At 34.9% G+C, this 17,641-nt stretch overlaps 2 protein-coding genes across 2 annotated transcripts; one reads left to right on the top strand and one right to left on the bottom strand.

The window, feature by feature from the left end:
• Positions 1–834: 834 nt before the first annotated feature.
• LOC146166553 (tectonic-like complex member MKS1) lies at positions 835–12,361 on the bottom strand. The gene is made up of 12 exons (XM_083389055.1): positions 12,243–12,361; positions 10,000–10,165; positions 9,258–9,341; positions 8,372–8,568; positions 7,921–8,049; positions 7,112–7,216; positions 6,373–6,481; positions 5,771–5,951; positions 4,416–4,538; positions 3,457–3,710; positions 2,292–2,481; positions 835–1,674 (listed from the first exon to the last, which is right to left on the bottom strand). The coding sequence occupies exons 1-12, from the start codon at positions 12,317–12,319 to the stop codon at positions 1,514–1,516; spliced, it is 1,776 nt and encodes a 591-aa protein (XP_083245181.1). The 5' UTR covers positions 12,320–12,361; the 3' UTR covers positions 835–1,513.
• Positions 12,362–12,857: 496 nt separating this feature from the next.
• On the top strand, positions 12,858–14,717 carry LOC146166552 (centromere protein V-like). Its single transcript, XM_083389179.1, has 3 exons — positions 12,858–13,005; positions 13,548–13,732; positions 14,271–14,717. The coding sequence occupies exons 1-3, from the start codon at positions 12,896–12,898 to the stop codon at positions 14,402–14,404; spliced, it is 429 nt and encodes a 142-aa protein (XP_083245305.1). The 5' UTR covers positions 12,858–12,895; the 3' UTR covers positions 14,405–14,717.
• Positions 14,718–17,641: the final 2,924 nt, after the last annotated feature.

Below are 17,641 nucleotides of genomic sequence, written 5' to 3'. Positions count from 1 at the left end.
GCCAGAACTTTGTGCAGCTTTTACCGATTAAATCTGCCCCCAGTTTTTGTTAACTAAAAAATAACGTAGGCATACTCACTCAAGTCTTAGTGAGGGCCATACGAGATCATTTCAATTAAGTCGGTGGGTCGTACTGGGAAACTAAAGCTATTTTATAACAATTATTAATACTGTATCTGTACTACACCAAAAGTTATCGCAGACTCACCGAATCTGTCCATCGATGATGTAAGAAATTAATTTATCGACAATTTTTTTCCTTTTAAGCAGTTTCCTAAACTTTTGAATTACAGATTGTGGAAAAGTTTGCCCATCGCTGCCAACCTGCCCTATAGCTTTTGGTGATTCGTCTGTATTTCATTCCATAATTATGTTTTGACTTACGAACGTTCTTTCCAACTTCGTTGATTGAGTTCATTTGGCACATTCAAAGCTTAAAAATTGCTTTTCCGAAACAATTTTAGTTGATATTATAATTGACGTATAATGTGTGTGTGTGGTTTGTTATGCTTGCATTGTAAATATGTGTAGAAAATCAAAAAATATGATAAAAATTGAACACAGAATAAACAAATTCGTGTTTACCGGTTTTGCTATTGGTTGAAATTATGTCAGATTAGCTTAACGACTGAGCGTGGATTTATTATCTTTAATGCAGCACACTTTTGGTAATATCTTAATTTTAGCAACTTACAGTGTTAAGCTCTGTTTAAATGCTCTGTTCTTAAACCTTCGAAATCAGATTAAAAGGAAAACTTGGTAGGAAACCAGTTAAATCTTCTACCATAATACAAGACTTTTTATTGTAATATGATTACGTGATTTTGTTGTAACATGAAATACACAAAGGGTAATATAAACTATTTTAATACACGAGAGAAACAGAAAACAATCACAGTGAAATATTTCAAGCTGTAGTCTGTTTTTCCACAATGTCTGTGAAACCGAAGGAATTTAATAATGGCATTCGTCCAACCACCCAAACAAACTGTATTTGACAAATCCAAAGCAGTTTGTTAACGAAGAAAATGCTAACGAACTAACTGCACTGCCGGTAACATCAAACCACGATACGTCTCCAGAAACAGCCTTAAATGAGATATTTTTAATGACTAATACTATAAATTTAGTAGATACATTCTAAACCAGGGGTCACTAGTTTTTACATAAAAGTGCCGGATAACTGGTAAGGACTGACGATCGTTGAACAGCTTTTCAATTTTGCGTCGAACTTTAATAACTAGTTGTCGCTAAAACAAAAAATATATATAAAATTTCAACAAAAACTGTAGTTAGCATGACTTATTCTAAAACAATTTTAACTACCCGCCGGAATTGGTTGATGTTTTGACTAACCCCTGGGCGCGAGCCGGATAAATAACTGGGCAATCCGGTTAAATAACTGGACTTTCAGGTCAAATAACTGGAAAATCCGGTCTAAATAACTGGGCGAGCCGTTTAAATAACTGGGCTCATTTGTTGACCTTCAAGCAGATAAGTAAAACGAAGCATCTCAGTCTTGCTTCTCAGCTTTCTTGAGGATATTTTTGATCTTATCGTGAGTGCTCAAACCGAAGAGTTTGTCGGATGCCGTCTTCTGCGCCGCTTCCCTGATATTGGTGGGAACCGTCTCTCTGGCCAACTGCATTCGCTTGCGCGCTTTCTGGAACGCGTCTGAAAAGAAACAGAAAAACGAGTTTGACACAGTGACTAAAACCACCTAATTGTTAAGCTGCAGAAACATTACGCAGAAAAAGTCTTCTATTATCTATGCCGCGAAATTAAAAATTAGCCTTTCAAGTTTTGAAAGTCAAACATCATTAGAATGCAACTATATTATTGATTACAGTAAAAAAAGACTTTGCAACTCATACATAACGCCATGAATACTTCGCAAGTCATCCATCACAACGTGAATACTTCGCAAATTATCCATCCCGCCGTGAAAACATTGCATATAACTTAGCACGACGTGGAAGCATCCTTTTTATTCCATCACGACGTGAAAACATCGCAGATCAATCATCACGTCGTGAAAACATCACAACTAACCCATCAAGCCGTGAAAACATCCCGCCCACCCATCACGCTGTGAAAACATCGCAACTCACCCATCACGCTGTGAAAACATCGCAACTCACCCATCACGCCGTGAAAACATCACAACTCACCCATCACGCCGTGAAAACATCACCACCCAACCATCACGCCGTGAAAACATCACAACTCACCCATCACGCCGTTAAAACATCACAACCCAACCATCACGCCGTTAAAACATCACAACTCACCCATCACGCCGTGAAAAGCGTCTTTGGTGGCGTTTCCTTTCGCCATCTGCAAGGCGTTCTGCAGTTTCTTGCGCGACACCATAGCAGCCGCAGCATCTTGGAAGGCTCGACATTGCTGTACAGTGTGAAGCCGAAGTGTCACGGTTCCCGTGCTCATGGTTCGAACCCCGTACTTGGCGAGGCGTTTGCCCTGCGAGTAAAACACGATGATAGGTGGTTTTGTTGTTGTACTTTTCAACTGCTCTGTTATTCGAAACTTTTTTGGCTGCTGGACGTTTTAAAGCATTTAAATATTAACAATACAAAAGTATACTAGTTAAAAATAATTTAGTTTTGGGTTACCGCAAGAAAATAGAAAAAATCGGAAAGCACTTTCTCTGGAGACAAATACGTCCGTTTTTTTCAAGAAACAGACCGAACTTCAGAACGAAATCTGGTTTCATATTTAGCGAGTTTAAAAAAATCGGTGACAAATAAGTTAACAAATTAATTTGTGCATTGCAGTCAGTCTTTGCCACGTAGAGCTTTCGCACTTTAAAAGGCAATGTTTTGAATATTACAAACAACAGACACTTCTTAACATAAAAGAAAGTTTGGCCTATAATAACTAGAAATTTATCATAACATTGTACTTGGCAATTTGGTCAATTTAGCTCTTTGGTTAGAGTTAGACCATAGTGATGACGTCAGTGTTAGTACGACAGATTTTTCTCAAAATTAACGGGTATGAAAACTGAAAAGTAAAGGACATCCCTCAAAACCACGCAAACCTTTAAAGTGCTTGTCTGTCATAACCAGATATTATTACCATTGTGTTTTGTACAATTTAGCTTGTAGAACCATAGGAATTACATCAATATTAGTAGTTTAGTACGACAGTAATTTTCGCCAAATATCAGAATAAAACACAAAATATCGGATACAGTCCTAATACAATCCGCGAACCTCAAAAGCGCTTGGAACAGCAGCGTACTTAACATTAGAATTAGTAATTTTCTCCAAATATCAAAATAAAACACAAAATATCGGATACAGTCCTAATATGATCCGCGAACCTCAAAAGTGCTTGGAACAGCAGCGTACTTAACATTAGAATTAGTAATTTTCTCCAAATATCAGAATAAAACACCTAATATCGGATACAGTCCTAATATAATCCGCGAACCTCAAAAGTGCTGGGCACCGCAGCGTAAGTCACGTCCTCAAGTTCGGGGGTTCCCCCTACAAAGAAGCGCCTCCGTTGCGCCGCCACGTGGTCATATCCGCCGTTTCCGGTCGGGCGCCAGCAGTGAACCTTGACCTCGTGCCGACCCGGCGCCGTTGGAACCGTGACGTAACCGTACCCCTCGGTACGGCGCCGACCCCAGGAATCGAGAGATATGACGTGCAGGAAGATTTGGGGCCAGCCCATCGGTTCCTCTGTGACATAACAATAGAGAGCGCGATTAAATGCGAGGACCGTTTTATGCTTGAACAATTAACTAGATATTTTCAGTGTTGGAGTTTGACTAAGTAGGAATATCAATGCTCATAATGATGGTTGTAGTTCGATGTAGTATGAATATCATAGAAGTAGGTAACTTTTTGAACGTTTCAAATATCTCCTTATTTGATTCTTACACGGTACCCATAATAAATCAAATCCTTTCTTTTCTTTTTTCTTAGTGACGTTTATTTTCAGTCATTCCGGACGCAAAAAACGCCAAGAACGGCGTAAGATCGAAATAATTGACAATCACGCTATAAGTATTTCTCTAGGGTTGGCTTTGGATAATAGCGAACTTATAAAATCGAAAAAAACAAAGGCTGTAAGTTTTGGAGCATAATGGTTTGAGGTTGAAGTAAGACGCAATAAGAATATCAAAGCCCATACAGAAGTAGGTATTATCTTAAACGTTTCGAATAACTTTTTACTAATTTTCAACACTTAACAGTGACACCTACTTCTGTATGATATTCTTATAACGCTTTAAGTTTTAGAAAGCAAAACACTTTGTCGGAATACCGTCGGTTTGATTCTCCAGCAAATATGAAGATTTCATAAATAAAAAAGGGGTTGCTTTCGTAAATGAAAATCAAAAAAGTGTAGGGCTTAACATATACGAAAACAAAAAATTAGAATACCGTCGCTTTGATTCTCCAGGAAATATGAAGATTCGAAGTGGAAAGGTTGGGAGAAGTAAGCCTTCTCTATGTTGCCGACCAGCGTGGTGCTGCAGGTGTGAGTGCAACCGGAGAACGCGAGACCTGACAAGTATAGCGGGTGGTTAAGGTCTTAAAACAACGCTCAACACCAAGAATTGATATGAGAAGCAAATAAACTTGTAATAAAAAATATTAGAACTTATTTGGACGGAATATAGGATCGCAAGACTAGTTTTAGGGCGGTTGAGTTAAAAATATAAATACTTGAAGAATGAAAAGTGCCCCTAGTTGCTTCCTAGGTAGAAATCGAAAAAACTTATTTAAAAATAGATATTATTTAAAAACAAAAAGTATTCCTACTAGGATCGTATAGGACCAGTTTTCGGGTAGCTGAGTTAATTTACACCTTTTAAAAAAAAATTAAAACATTTTTAAGTAGAAAAGTGTCCTTACTCGGATTATTAGGCCAGGTCTCGTGAGGTGAGTAAAAGTAAAACTAATTTGATTCAAATCAAAACACTATAAACTAGAAATTGCATTGCTGTTTTATAAGGCAGTAACATAAACTAATTTCGACGGAATATTGGATAATAAGACAAGTTTTAGTGCACGTAAGGTGATTTAAAACTTTACATGAAAATAAAAATATTTAAGTATCCGTACTCGGATCATACGAGCATTTTTCAGGTAGCTGAGTTAGTTTAAATTTAAAAACCTTATTTAGAAAATAAAAATATTTTTGAGTATAAACACATCTACTCGGATCACACGGCCAGTTTTTGTGTGAGTAAAGTAAAAATGTGATTTGATTCAGAAAAAGTAGAAAAGTGTCCCTATACTCGGATCATGGAACCAATTTCAGGCATTTTTATTTTATTTAAAACCTTATTTAGAAAAAAGTTAAAAACAAAAGTGTCCATACTCGTATCGTGAATTTACATATTTAAAAAAAATATATATATTTAAAAAAATAAATAGTGTCCTTAATCGCCCAGTTTTAAAAAATATCCCTACTCGGATTTTTAAAACAAAAGTGTCCATACTCGAATCGTACGACCAGTTTTCGGGTAGCTAAGTGAATTTACACCTTTTAAAAAAAATATATATTTTTAAAAACAAATAGTGTCCTTACTCGCCCAGTTTAAAAAAACATCCATACTCGGATTTTTAAAACAAAAGTGTCCATACTCGAATCGTACGACCAGTTTTCGGGTAGCTAAGTGAATTTACACCTTTTAAAAAAAATATATATTTTTAAAAACAAATAGTATCCTTACTCGCCCAGTTTAAAAAAACATCCCTACTCGGATTTTTAAAACAAAGAGTGTCCGTACTCGGATCGTAGGACCAGTTTTCGGGTAGCTGAGTAAGGTACTCGATGTGCAGGTGATCGTACTCGAACGATTCGGCGCTAACGATTTCACCAAACACATTAAGACGAAGCACTTGGTCGGGAATCTCTAGGAAGCTGTCGCCCACCAGACTGTGCAGGTAGTTCTTGTGCTTGCGGTATAACTGCGAAGAAAAAGCGTGGAAATTCAGTTGTCTCTGTGGTTTACCCAGGGTTGCCATCGGCATAGACCGCAAAAGGACAGGCACAAAGCTAAATTTTCATACAACGAAACACGTTTTTTTTTATAAATCGTTGCACTTATAGAGCCATAACATCCTATTTTATCAAAAATTCTGTAAAAAAAAAATTCTGGTTTGCCCAACGGCATTTTTGGTCTTAAACTTAGTATATTGTAAACAATTAAACGTAATTCTAGTTCAAATTTTAGTTTAAAATCAGGTTTTCAAGAATTTAGTAAGTCTAATCTTAATCTAATTCGAAAAAAATAAAAAAAATTCACAACCACCAGCCATTATCGCTAGTTTAATTTTTGCGGCCATAGTGCTTTAAAGTTATTATTAATCATCTACGCAAGATTTTCACCTCCGATATAATCTTTGCCTCCCTCCTTGATTCCATTTTGCTGACGGTGTTTGAAACGTGTTCGATCCTAAACTCCCAAATATCACGGCCGAGAAGTTCTCTTTCAATCCTAAAAACACGACTTTTTAGTGCAGTGATTCTCAACCTTTTATGGCTTATGGCACCGTCAAAAATAATAAGTAGATTTCGGCACCCCGACTGAAATTTTCGTTAAGTATTTTACTGAAATGTCACTATAATTGGAACTGGAACATTACAATCAACTTAAAACATAAATGAAAACGTCTTTTGATATAATGGTCTCTAATCGTGACACAAATTGTTGTATCAAGAAGCTTTTTTTTTAGGCAAAATCAGTTTCTATAAAATTCTAAAAATTCTCTCATACCCATTGGCACCCTTAAGCATTAGAAATGACACAGCAGGGCGCCGTGGCACCCCGGTTGAGGACCACTGTTGTAAAGGATCAAAGTACTGGGGTTTGGTATTTATTGGGTGAAACAGTTTTAACGGTCCACGAATTTAAAGTTTTGACTTAACAAAACCCAACATAGATAATGCCATAATCTAAAGCAAGTCATTAAAAATGATTTAGTCACAGCACAAACTGCCGTTTTCCAATATGGCAGGGGATTTTCTTGGCAAAGTTTACGCAATTAAACGGTATATGTGGTAAAATTAAAGTACCCAATATTAATATACTAATAAAAAACATTTTTAACTGTTAAGTGTTTTTTACCTGTAAGGTGGTCTGGAGCGGGTGAAGTCAGGACTGACTCTGATCACTCCATTGTCGTTATACTCGATCTTACATATCTGGTGCTCATGTTCAAGGCTACCCAACCTATATATAACAAAAATAAAATAAGATAAGCGTTGATTTGCATGCTTTATTAACGTGGTACTAAAAACGAGTTTAAATGATAACATAAGATCGATTAAGTTTGTTAACTAGATTACAAATTGATAAGTTTTTTTTCATAAATCAGACCAAAGTTTGAGAATAATATTTTTTAGTAGCATGACCTAACATGGAATTCAAATGCAAAACAAATAAAAAAGTATTTTTAATAAGATTGTAGTTTAATCAGTTTAAATTTGGGGTAGAGTAAGTTTTTTTTAATTTTAAAAGAATTGAAATATACCACTTCTCATTTTTTAAATAAATGATGCAATATTAGTATGCCACCCTTAGATTAAAATCCAAATTGTATTTTCATGCAATTCAGCTGTTTATTTCAGGTAATTGGAACTGAAATAATTTCTCGTTTTACTGTGGATGGTTACGCCTAGTTGTACATAGGTGATAAAAGTTTGGATTAAAGCTTGTTTTTGTGAAGATATATACATAATATAGTGCTTGCTTTAAATATAGCCATGAACTGCAGCGACAGCCCCTCCCCCCATAAAAAAATAGAAGTTGAAATATTACACTTTTAGGCAAATACACTAGGATTCGATATTCTAGATTCAAAACTTCATTTTCTAGAATCCCCATGGATTTTAGTTGAACATCCCTAGCCACAATTTAACGAATGCATCACTTACTGTCCTTCAGGGCTAAGATCTGCCATAATGACCATGGTGTGCATTGGGGTGGTCGTAACATGGTGGTTTTCCTGGAATTCCTGGGTTGGTTTCTCTTCAACTAATTTCATTCCGCTAACAGAAATTCCTCTAAAAAGGAAAAAAAGCTTAAATAAGTCGTAAAGTAACAAACAATGTAGTACTATATCAAAATTTCAATTGCTAAAAGTAATTGTTTAAATCAAAGAAATCGCCAAGCAACATATATTTAAATCTAAATGATTTGCATGAGATATTAAACAAGAAATCAGAATTTAAACATGACAGAAACAGAACGGACATTTAAAAAAACAAATATTTTTTGTTTTATGACAAACTGAAATACATTTCAAACTAAACTATTTTATTTTTAATTCAACATATATTTAGTTAAATATTTTCCTTGTCAGGAATTGACATAATGCTCTTTTACTTCTGAAGTTTCCATGAAGGAACAGTTGAAGACTCGGTGGCCTTACGTCTGCGGACTTGCGCCACTTGTCTCGCCAAACTGGTCGGCCCGATGTCCTCCGGGGATGTTGTCATGGCAACAAATTCGTCCTCATTAATGTAAAAGCGATCGCGATCAAGATATGTGAAAAGTCGACCGTTCGTTCTTCCACCAGATTTCTTAAAAATGGTAATTTACAAACTAATAATATATTTAACGAATAAATAAGAATTGAAATGTGTTTCAATTTGCTTGAGCAAATGAATGGTACAACCAGCGTTGTAAACAAGTCATTTAGTCCAAGTCAAGTCATTTTAAAACTTACGTTGAAATTCACAGCCAAGTCAAAGAGCAAGTCAATTCTAAGTCAAGTCAGTGTCATAAAAATCAAAGGTTAACAAAATTAAAGTTGTTAAACTTGGCAGTTTATGAATAATGTAAATGAAAAACAACATAAAATACAACATATAGCAGGCAAATTATGTGCAAAAAAGATAAATAAACCAATTTCACAAAAAAATGCATAATGAAAACACAACCAAAATCATTTGTACAAAATACCCAAGTTAAGTCAGGTCAGTGAATTAAGTCATTACAACAATGTTGTGGACCCCATGTGGGTACGTAAACTAGATTGTTTGAGGTCAATGAGGCCTAATTTACCCCTTTGCAATTAATTAAAAATTAAATGATTTATCAAAAAAAAGACAATAAACAAAGACCATGTGAACAAAAAATTAGTTTTAGTGATAAAAGATAATTAATCTCAAAAAGAAAATAATCTAAAAAGTCATGAGCAAAACGTTTGTTAACAGATTTATGGTGCCGCCACACTTAAAAACATTGTAAATACTCGTTGGAGTCTTACCTTAATGGCTTCCACATTGGCATGATACTTGTAATCCAGGACACTTGTGCAGTTTGGCTCAAAACCATAAAGCTCCATTTCTCTCTAAACAAAAATATTCAATTTATATGGAAACTGCAACCAGGATCGTTCACAAGTCAGTTACTAAACTTTGTTGTAATACTGCATGTATTTTTAAAGTTTTCTGCCAATAAATTCAATATTTTTTTGGCTAATCCTTTTTTGCTTTTAATTGCAAAGTGTGTTAACAATAACCCAATCTGACTCCGGCCAAATGTTCCATTGTGTCCAGAGTCCGGCTACAAACGTTTAAAAACGTCTGGAACGTAGGTAGGTAACAACTTAGAATAAATAAGGACAGTCATTGGGGATTTTTTCATATGTCTGACACAACATTCGCTATTTCAGGCAAGAAAAACGAATAGTATCGTACCACTGCTTTGGACAGATACTGATAACAGATTTAATTAAGATGCAGCTTGTATTTAACCATTTACATAACTAAAATAAGGTGGATATAAAGCAATATACTCATTTGTGTCATATAATTCATCCACCTGCAATAATTTGGATAATATTCCACCTGCACAAATTACGGTATGTGGCCTCATAGGGTTCGAAATTTTGTACTGCACAAATCTCACTCGAACAGTCTTACGTAGCCTTAATTCAGTCCAAATCCGACTCAAGAAGCATTACCCGAATTTTTTACAAATGTTACAATGATAGATGTTGCCTTTACCAGTGAAAATAACTTCTGTTGCCATTTCACTTCTAACTCTTCATTGTCCAGAATTGTCTGTCCAAATTGATTTGTTGACGAAACAGTTTGAGCGGCCTCGCCATCGGACACTCCAGTTTGTGACACAAACCCAATTGTGGATTGACTTAACCGTTGAAGCTTTATCCTAAACAACAAGAAGTTGATTTTTAATAAGGCTTTTGAATCACAACCCAGTTTTTTTGAATCACCATCATCTAGTTCTAATTAGGGTTCCTCTCCGGGTATTTTTTCGACGGAAACTTTCCGGGATTTCCCGCAAAATAACGATCCTGAATCCCGGGATATTTTTTTTACACTCCCAGTTATTTGGCAACATAGCAAAACTTAAAAAAATCATCATTTTTGACTAATATAACGAAAAATGTTATTACCAAACCTATTAAAGTCGTTCCTTGAGTTGCTTTATTTGCGCTTACCAGCGGAAAAATCTTAATTAAATGTATTTTATAAAAATGCGCACTGCATGCGCGTGTTTTCTAAATAAAAGCAAATAAGGGTTCAGCTTTTAGTACGAGAAGGCCTTGTAAGATTGCAGAAGCAATACTACAGAACATAAATGAGCTTAATTACATGTTTGGAGCTTATATAAAGTAACTTTAACATCATAATGACGTAATTAGGACACAAAAATTACAGCAAGATTCCCGGGTTTCCAGGAAATTTCATTTTTCAATCCTGTTTCTCAGAAGTGAAGAAATCCGGGGAAAAAGAGAAACCCTAGTTCTAATGTTGAGAAATAGCGTTTTCGGGCGTATTTTATGCAGAATTTTGTAGTATAAAGTAGTGAAATTTAAGCAGGAACTGATGGGATTTGTTTACATTGGCCCTGTTTTAAAACTAATGGCGTTCTCCATAATGTTCAACAAAAGCAAAAGAGTTAACAGAAAAAGAGTTTGACAATTACCGATTAAGTGAGAAAACTTTAAATGAAAAACCAAGCTTAGTGCTGAAATTTCCGCCACTGTAAAAAAGTATTTTCTAAAATTATTTGAGCGATTATAAACAAAGTACAGTTCCAAGAACTGAAAGTGTGACTGTCTTGCGCGCTAATTTGACTTATTTCCGAATGAACGCATTTCTTGGCGATTTTGTTGCGCCCCCGCCGCGACCTGCGCACTGGGGCCTGGCCCCATACAGTTGCCCGGCGGGTCGCAACCGCGTGAGTTCTTGTTGTTTGCAAAGGCTTCTGGTCAGATATGCTACCTGTCATAACCACAAATAAAATTCCAATCAAAAGTATATTGTTACAACGAATTAAAACGTTATCAAATAGCATTAGTGAACGTTATTTTTAAGTTAATGTGAGACAGACAGCCACCGCCTATTGCAGCGACTGTCGGCTAAAACTTTGCAAAAGACTTCTCTAGAGAAAAGCCCAAAGCCGCTAAGAAACGACATGTATATAGCCAATACGTAGGAAGAAAAAGAACACGAAAGTTACGTCATATTTGGCCAATAAGACTGGCCGGCACTCTAAAACATGGCTTAGGCATTACAGCGGCCATTCTAAGGCCAATTTGCAGCGGGAGTCAGACGCCAGCAAAACAAGTGGCTTGTGTTGCAGAACGTGCGAAAACCGCCCGCAAGACTGACAGTTATAGATTACGAGATTAAAGGTTAAATGTCAAGTTTGAAACGAGGCGAACTGAAGCAGGAAAACTCAGGAATTTTACACACAACAATACGGAAAACATTACATCATCAAATATGATATTATGTAACATATTTGACAAACGAAAGCTGAAACGCGTAATCTAAAACCCTATTTATCACATCGTAAAGTCACTTAATGAACTCTAAGATTTGGCTTATGGCAATTAATTAATTTGGGTGTTTAAATATTGATAAACACGTAACAGATTTTTTACAACAAAATACGCGCCTAGAAGAGAGAAATTGCGCAGGGTATACATCAAGGCGCTGGTCTAGAATTCTACCACATTTATTTTAACACTAACGAAACGAGCTGTCGAAGTTCAAATTACAAGGAAGGCATAAATATATAAGAACAAATAATAATAATACTTGACCTACCCAAACGCTAACTTTCACCGTAAACCCAAATAATGTTAGCAATATAAACCCCCGGAGGAAAATGTGGTAGGATTGTAGACCAGCGCCTAAATCATTAACAATGCATTTGGGAAAACAAATTGTGTGAAGAAAAGACGAGACGTTTCACCTCAAACTTTATAACTTACCTTATTCGGAAGTTTTTAATTGGATCCCGTGATCGGTAGTTTGCTCCTCCAAAATCTTTTTCGTAAAGTTTGTCCATGGTGTAAAAAAACAATAGTTCCGAGAAAAAAAATTTAAACCCACAAATATCTTCGGTTTTAGTTGTAGCAACGAACACTATTACATATAAAGATAGATTGATGTTGTTTTGTATTACCTTTTGTTAAGAAGATTAAAATATTACGAATTATTGACAAATAAATAAAGGTTTTGATTTTGTATTTTAGAAATACATTTTAAAGGTATTGTTCATATTTATTTCGATCAATACCTAATGTATTGACAGCTCAAAAATATGTTTAAAAGTTTTACTGTGCGTTTACTGTTTTTCTCATAGAATTCTGCTTCATAGTAAAATATAATTTGTATTTAATAATAGTTTATTCTCGCTTTTGGGAGTATGGTCTGATATTTATGTATAGTATTAAAAATTTATGATTTTTTTATTATAGTGCGCAAAATATTTGCTTATGTCAAACTATTGCAAATTAAACTTCCAGTGTAAAAATAAAGATAGGGTATTTCCCCAGGCCGGCAACTTTGTCTTTTAATTTAATTTAAGTTAAGCTAACAGTGAAATTTGCACAACTCACATTTGTGTTTTGCCTTCCGCGAGATGGAAAATCCAGTTAAACCAGAGTTGGTGAAGCATTCGGGAGGGTGCCATTGCGCCGGAGTACGCTTTGAAGTCTGGGCCTCACCAAATATCTACGCCTATGATTGCAAGTAAGTATAAGTTAATGTATTTTTTTGTTTTTCTTTAGAAAAGCTGCTATGTCAGTTACTCAGTTATGTAGTGAATAGTCTGCCTGCATTTTATGGCAATTTTCGGCCGAGATCTCAAAGTGCAGCGCCAAATTTTTAAGTGTCCAGTATGACAATTAAGGTTTTTTCACACCTGAACTTCTGAATTTAACCACAACTTATAACCAATATAAACTAGTCTAGAATCTTACCACTTTTCTACAAGAAAAGAAATCAAGAAATATGGGGTAATAAATATAATAATATTACTTGACCCACTCAAGCCCAAATGCTATATCGCACCCTAACCCAGATAAAATGTTAGCATTATAAAACCCCATGACGCAAAATGTGGTAGGATTCTAGAATTCTAGAAAATATTTACTAATTAAGGTGCACACACAAACATTAGGTGGGTATTTGCCACTTATAGTAAACCTATTGAAGGAGGCATTTAACCTGGATTTCAGCACAAAATTAGACATAGTAATATTTTTTTGTTAGCTTATTTGTTATGATTTCAGTTGCAGTATATGCTTCATGAAAAGCAACGTCCATTTCATTGTTCCAGCAAACCGCTTTGAGATCACCAGAGGGCAAGACTTGTTGACCACCTACACTTTTAACACCCACAAGGCAAAACATATGTTTTGTAAAGTTTGCGGCATGCAAAGTTTTTACGTACCAAGGTCCAATCCGGATGGATTTGGTAAGATATTTCAATTTTCCGAAAATAGCACTTTTAATTTTGTATGAAAAATTTAGTGTTCTTGTGTGGTTTATTTACTTTTTTTGTGTATGAAATTAATATATTTTTATAATGCTTTGTTAAAGATTTTTTTTACCAAATCTTATTCTTTATTAACTTTTGCATCTTGGACTACCTTCAAATTTTTCAATTTTTTAAAAAACAATAAAGGAGAAATTAAGGTATTCGGTTAATAGGTCAATTGTTTTTAGAAAAAGGTCAAAAATTTTTATTTATATTTAATTTTGGAAAGAAATTATTTTTTTCTTATAAAATCATTATATTTAAAAAAAAAACTTTCACAAAAATTCTTTTTTACTTAATTTTATTATCGATCAACTTTAGCTATATACAGTACCTTCAATTTTTATCATTCTATTAATTACTGAAAGAACAGTAAAATATAAATGTTTTCGGTTAAAAAAATTGGTTGTAAATTATTTGAAAAGAAATGAAGTTAATCTCTTCAATCATTTTATTTGTTTGAAACTATCTTCAGGAGTAAACCCACGCTGCCTTGACCAAGGAACTGTTGCAAGTCTTCAAGTGGAAAAGTTTGATGGAGATAATTGGCAACATTCAATGGATGAACAGCTAAAAAAAGATGTCTCCATACAATCTAGATCAAAATGATTCCAGCTCAATTTATTTGCCCTTGTCTTACAAAACAAATCATGCTTGACCAACATGTTTGTTTTACTAACACAGTTTTTCTCTTTAATAAATAATATATGTTAACATTTTTAATTGGTTGCTTGTACTAATATTTTTAATCGTGTAATGTTTTAACTGCAACTTTTTTGTGCTGCTGATGCAATTGTGCTGCTACATGTACTACTTCATCTTTAATTTTATTTTTGAATTGAAATGTTACTGGATTTTTGAAGCAACTATATTGATCTATTAATATCTTACTATGTATCGCGGAGTGTTTTTAGTGGGTTAATTAAATATAGTTGGTGTATGGGATAAAATAAAAATATGTCATAGATTTAAACCAATCACACAGTTCTGTGAAATTTATCTTGATTAGGCAACTTGTTGGCAATAATACTGCTGTATAAAATATAATTTATACTATATATGCATGTTAAAATGTCGCTTAACCACAGTGTAGCAACAACAACAAAAAGCACAGAGAAACAAACAAACCATGTTAAAAAATGTTTTAATGATTTAGTATTACAGTATGAAATTGTATGGACAGTGCCCAGTAATTTTCACCGCCAAGACAAAAAACCCGATACACATGACAGATACCTGCAGGTTATAAACAGAACAAACGGAATTGACTAAAAACTTTAAAATTCGCAGCCCTATGAGCAGAAAGTCGAACGAGTTGGCTTATCCGGTTTAGGTTCCGTTCGGAAATTCGATTCAGATTTTTTAGAGGAATTTAAATGTTGTGGTTCAGTGCCACAGCGATTTATTTAAGTTTTGGAAAAAAGGATGACCACACTTACTCTACGCAAGTGCGTTACCAACCGTGGAGGAATTTCTCCCTTTTTTCATGAGATCAATGAAGAAATTTTACAAAAACTACCAAAAAATTGTTTCCGTTCAAAACGTTGCACAATATTTTTTATATACATTAGAGATGTCCATTATAATTTTTATTCCATTCAAATTTGGCCGGTTGTAAAAGATTGTAAATTGACTTCCCAAATCGTGTGATCTACCTGTTTGTTCTACGTTTCAGACGTTCGAGTTAATCTATGTCGTAACTAAGTCCATTGTTTTATCAATTACATTTTTGTTTTTGAACAATCTGGTTGTTTAGTAGTTGCTTAAAAACTGGACAGTTAATAAACAAGAGCTGTAGTAAAACTAGATTTTAGTTACATATTACTGTATTGTGCAGATTTTAGCTGTGGGCCAAGTTTTAGGTATCTCTATCAGTATTTAAAAGTGCAACAAATCGGAAATTTGATGAGATATTTTATGCAGTACATGCCAGTGTTTTTTATCTATTAGTTGACGTTGGGTTTGAATAGGCCGCCGAGTGGAGTAGTTTACATGGCCGATATCAGTGGTACACAGTGGTTTTCAACCTTTTTCATACCGCGACCCATTTTAACAACCCAATGTAACAAATGACCCCCTCCAAAAAAAAGATATATGTAATACATTTGGGCGCTCTTTCACTATTGTACGTAAAAATTAATCAAAACATTTTTTTCTTTAAATGCCGCATACCACAACACATATTGTTTGGGTTAGGGTGCGGGTTAGCGTTTGGTTGAGGGTGGGTCAAGTTATTATTAATAATAAACATAATATTATTGACCCACCCTCAACCAAACGCTAACCCGCACCATAACCCAAACAATATGCGTTGTGGTATGCGGTATTATTATTTTTTTTTGCATAACTTTTCACGTATAATGGTGAAAGAGCGCCTACATTTGTGTATGCGCAATAGCACAAAAAATACTATTAAAAATAACAAAAATTATGGTACCACTCTGTTAAAAAAAATACTCATTTATTAAATTCATGCACAAGGCAGCATTAGTGAGATGGCTAGTGTTGCATCTTGGCGACAAGCTTGTCTATGCGTGCTCGCGTGGCGCTGTTGTTGCCAGAGCACACCTGAGATCTTGTGACATCATAGCCAAATATTTTTCGTGATAAAATGGTTATTGTGATGTAATAACTAGTTATTGTCACAACGCCTTTGTTGCGACAATGGATAGCAGTTTTTTACTTTTTTTGCAGTACAGTAATCACTTGTCTAGCTTCTGATTTCTGTCTTTATTGAATTTGAGAATAAACATAGCGAAATATACGTAATTGCAACTTGGATTACAGGTTAGAGTTTTCACTTAGTTGTTGGACCAATTGCAAGAGTTGGTGTGTGTGTACAAGTTCTTCAGTAAACGTAAAAGTGTGTACTGTTCCAGAAAAGGTTGAAAAGCACTGCCTGCCGTAGGCTACCTATGATTGATACCGGGAACTCAATAGTAAGCCCGCACTGTTAAAATAATAGTCTCGAAACTTTCTTCCTGGCTGCTGATATTTAAATATTCACTGTCAACAGCATTCACTAATATCTACAGATATTTTTTATGGCAATTAATTGACATTCTCGTAATAGTGATTGGTATTTAATCGTCGTCTTCGCGACCCCCAGAGAAAAGGCAAACGACCAATCGGGGGGTCGCGACCCCAAGGTTGAAAACCACTGATATTACATAAACATATAGTAAGCAGACGTGCTGGAGAGACTTTAACTTATGGAATAGATTTTTGTTAACACTTTAAACGGATTTTGAAAGATACTTTCCGGATAAATTTGATGAAGACTTTATGACAAATCCTGACATTCCCAGTCGAAAATTTTGCAGGTGAATGTCAAGAGGATATCATTAGCTTTTCGCTTTAATATACTCTTTGCATCGACTTACCTTTGTGAGACCGGATTCTCTCCTCTTTTGCAGATTAAGAGCAACTGTGTTGAGAATGAGTTGCGTTGATTGCGCACCGTAACGAACAGTGCCGCAAATTCAACTTTCAGAGAGAAAATTTGAGTTGTACAGTAAGGTAAAATAAATTTATATTTTAAATAACTGTGTTTTTTCATATTACATATGGGGAGGAATGAATAGTTCCAAAATAGGATCGCAACAAAACTGTAGGGAATCACTCCGCTAGGCCTTCGTAAGCTTACTCAGTCACGGCAAAGCGTAAGGACCTGTCAATTTTACTGGCTACCACTTACAACCAAAGCTAGAATGAAATATTTTGTAATCTTTTCTGAAAACATAACAACTTACCAAGTTCCTTCTTAATTTTTTGGCAAAAAGGAAATTATTTATGACTTAATGCTTTGTTATATATATTAAGTGCCCTGATTAATTAAAAGGCCAT

The sequence above is a fragment of the Ascidiella aspersa genome, chromosome 1 (genome assembly GCF_963924565.1).
Source record: "Ascidiella aspersa chromosome 1, kaAscAspe10.2, whole genome shotgun sequence".
NCBI classification, from domain to species: Eukaryota; Metazoa; Chordata; class Ascidiacea; order Phlebobranchia; family Ascidiidae; genus Ascidiella; species Ascidiella aspersa.
This window is presented reverse-complemented; position numbering and strand designations above follow the sequence as displayed.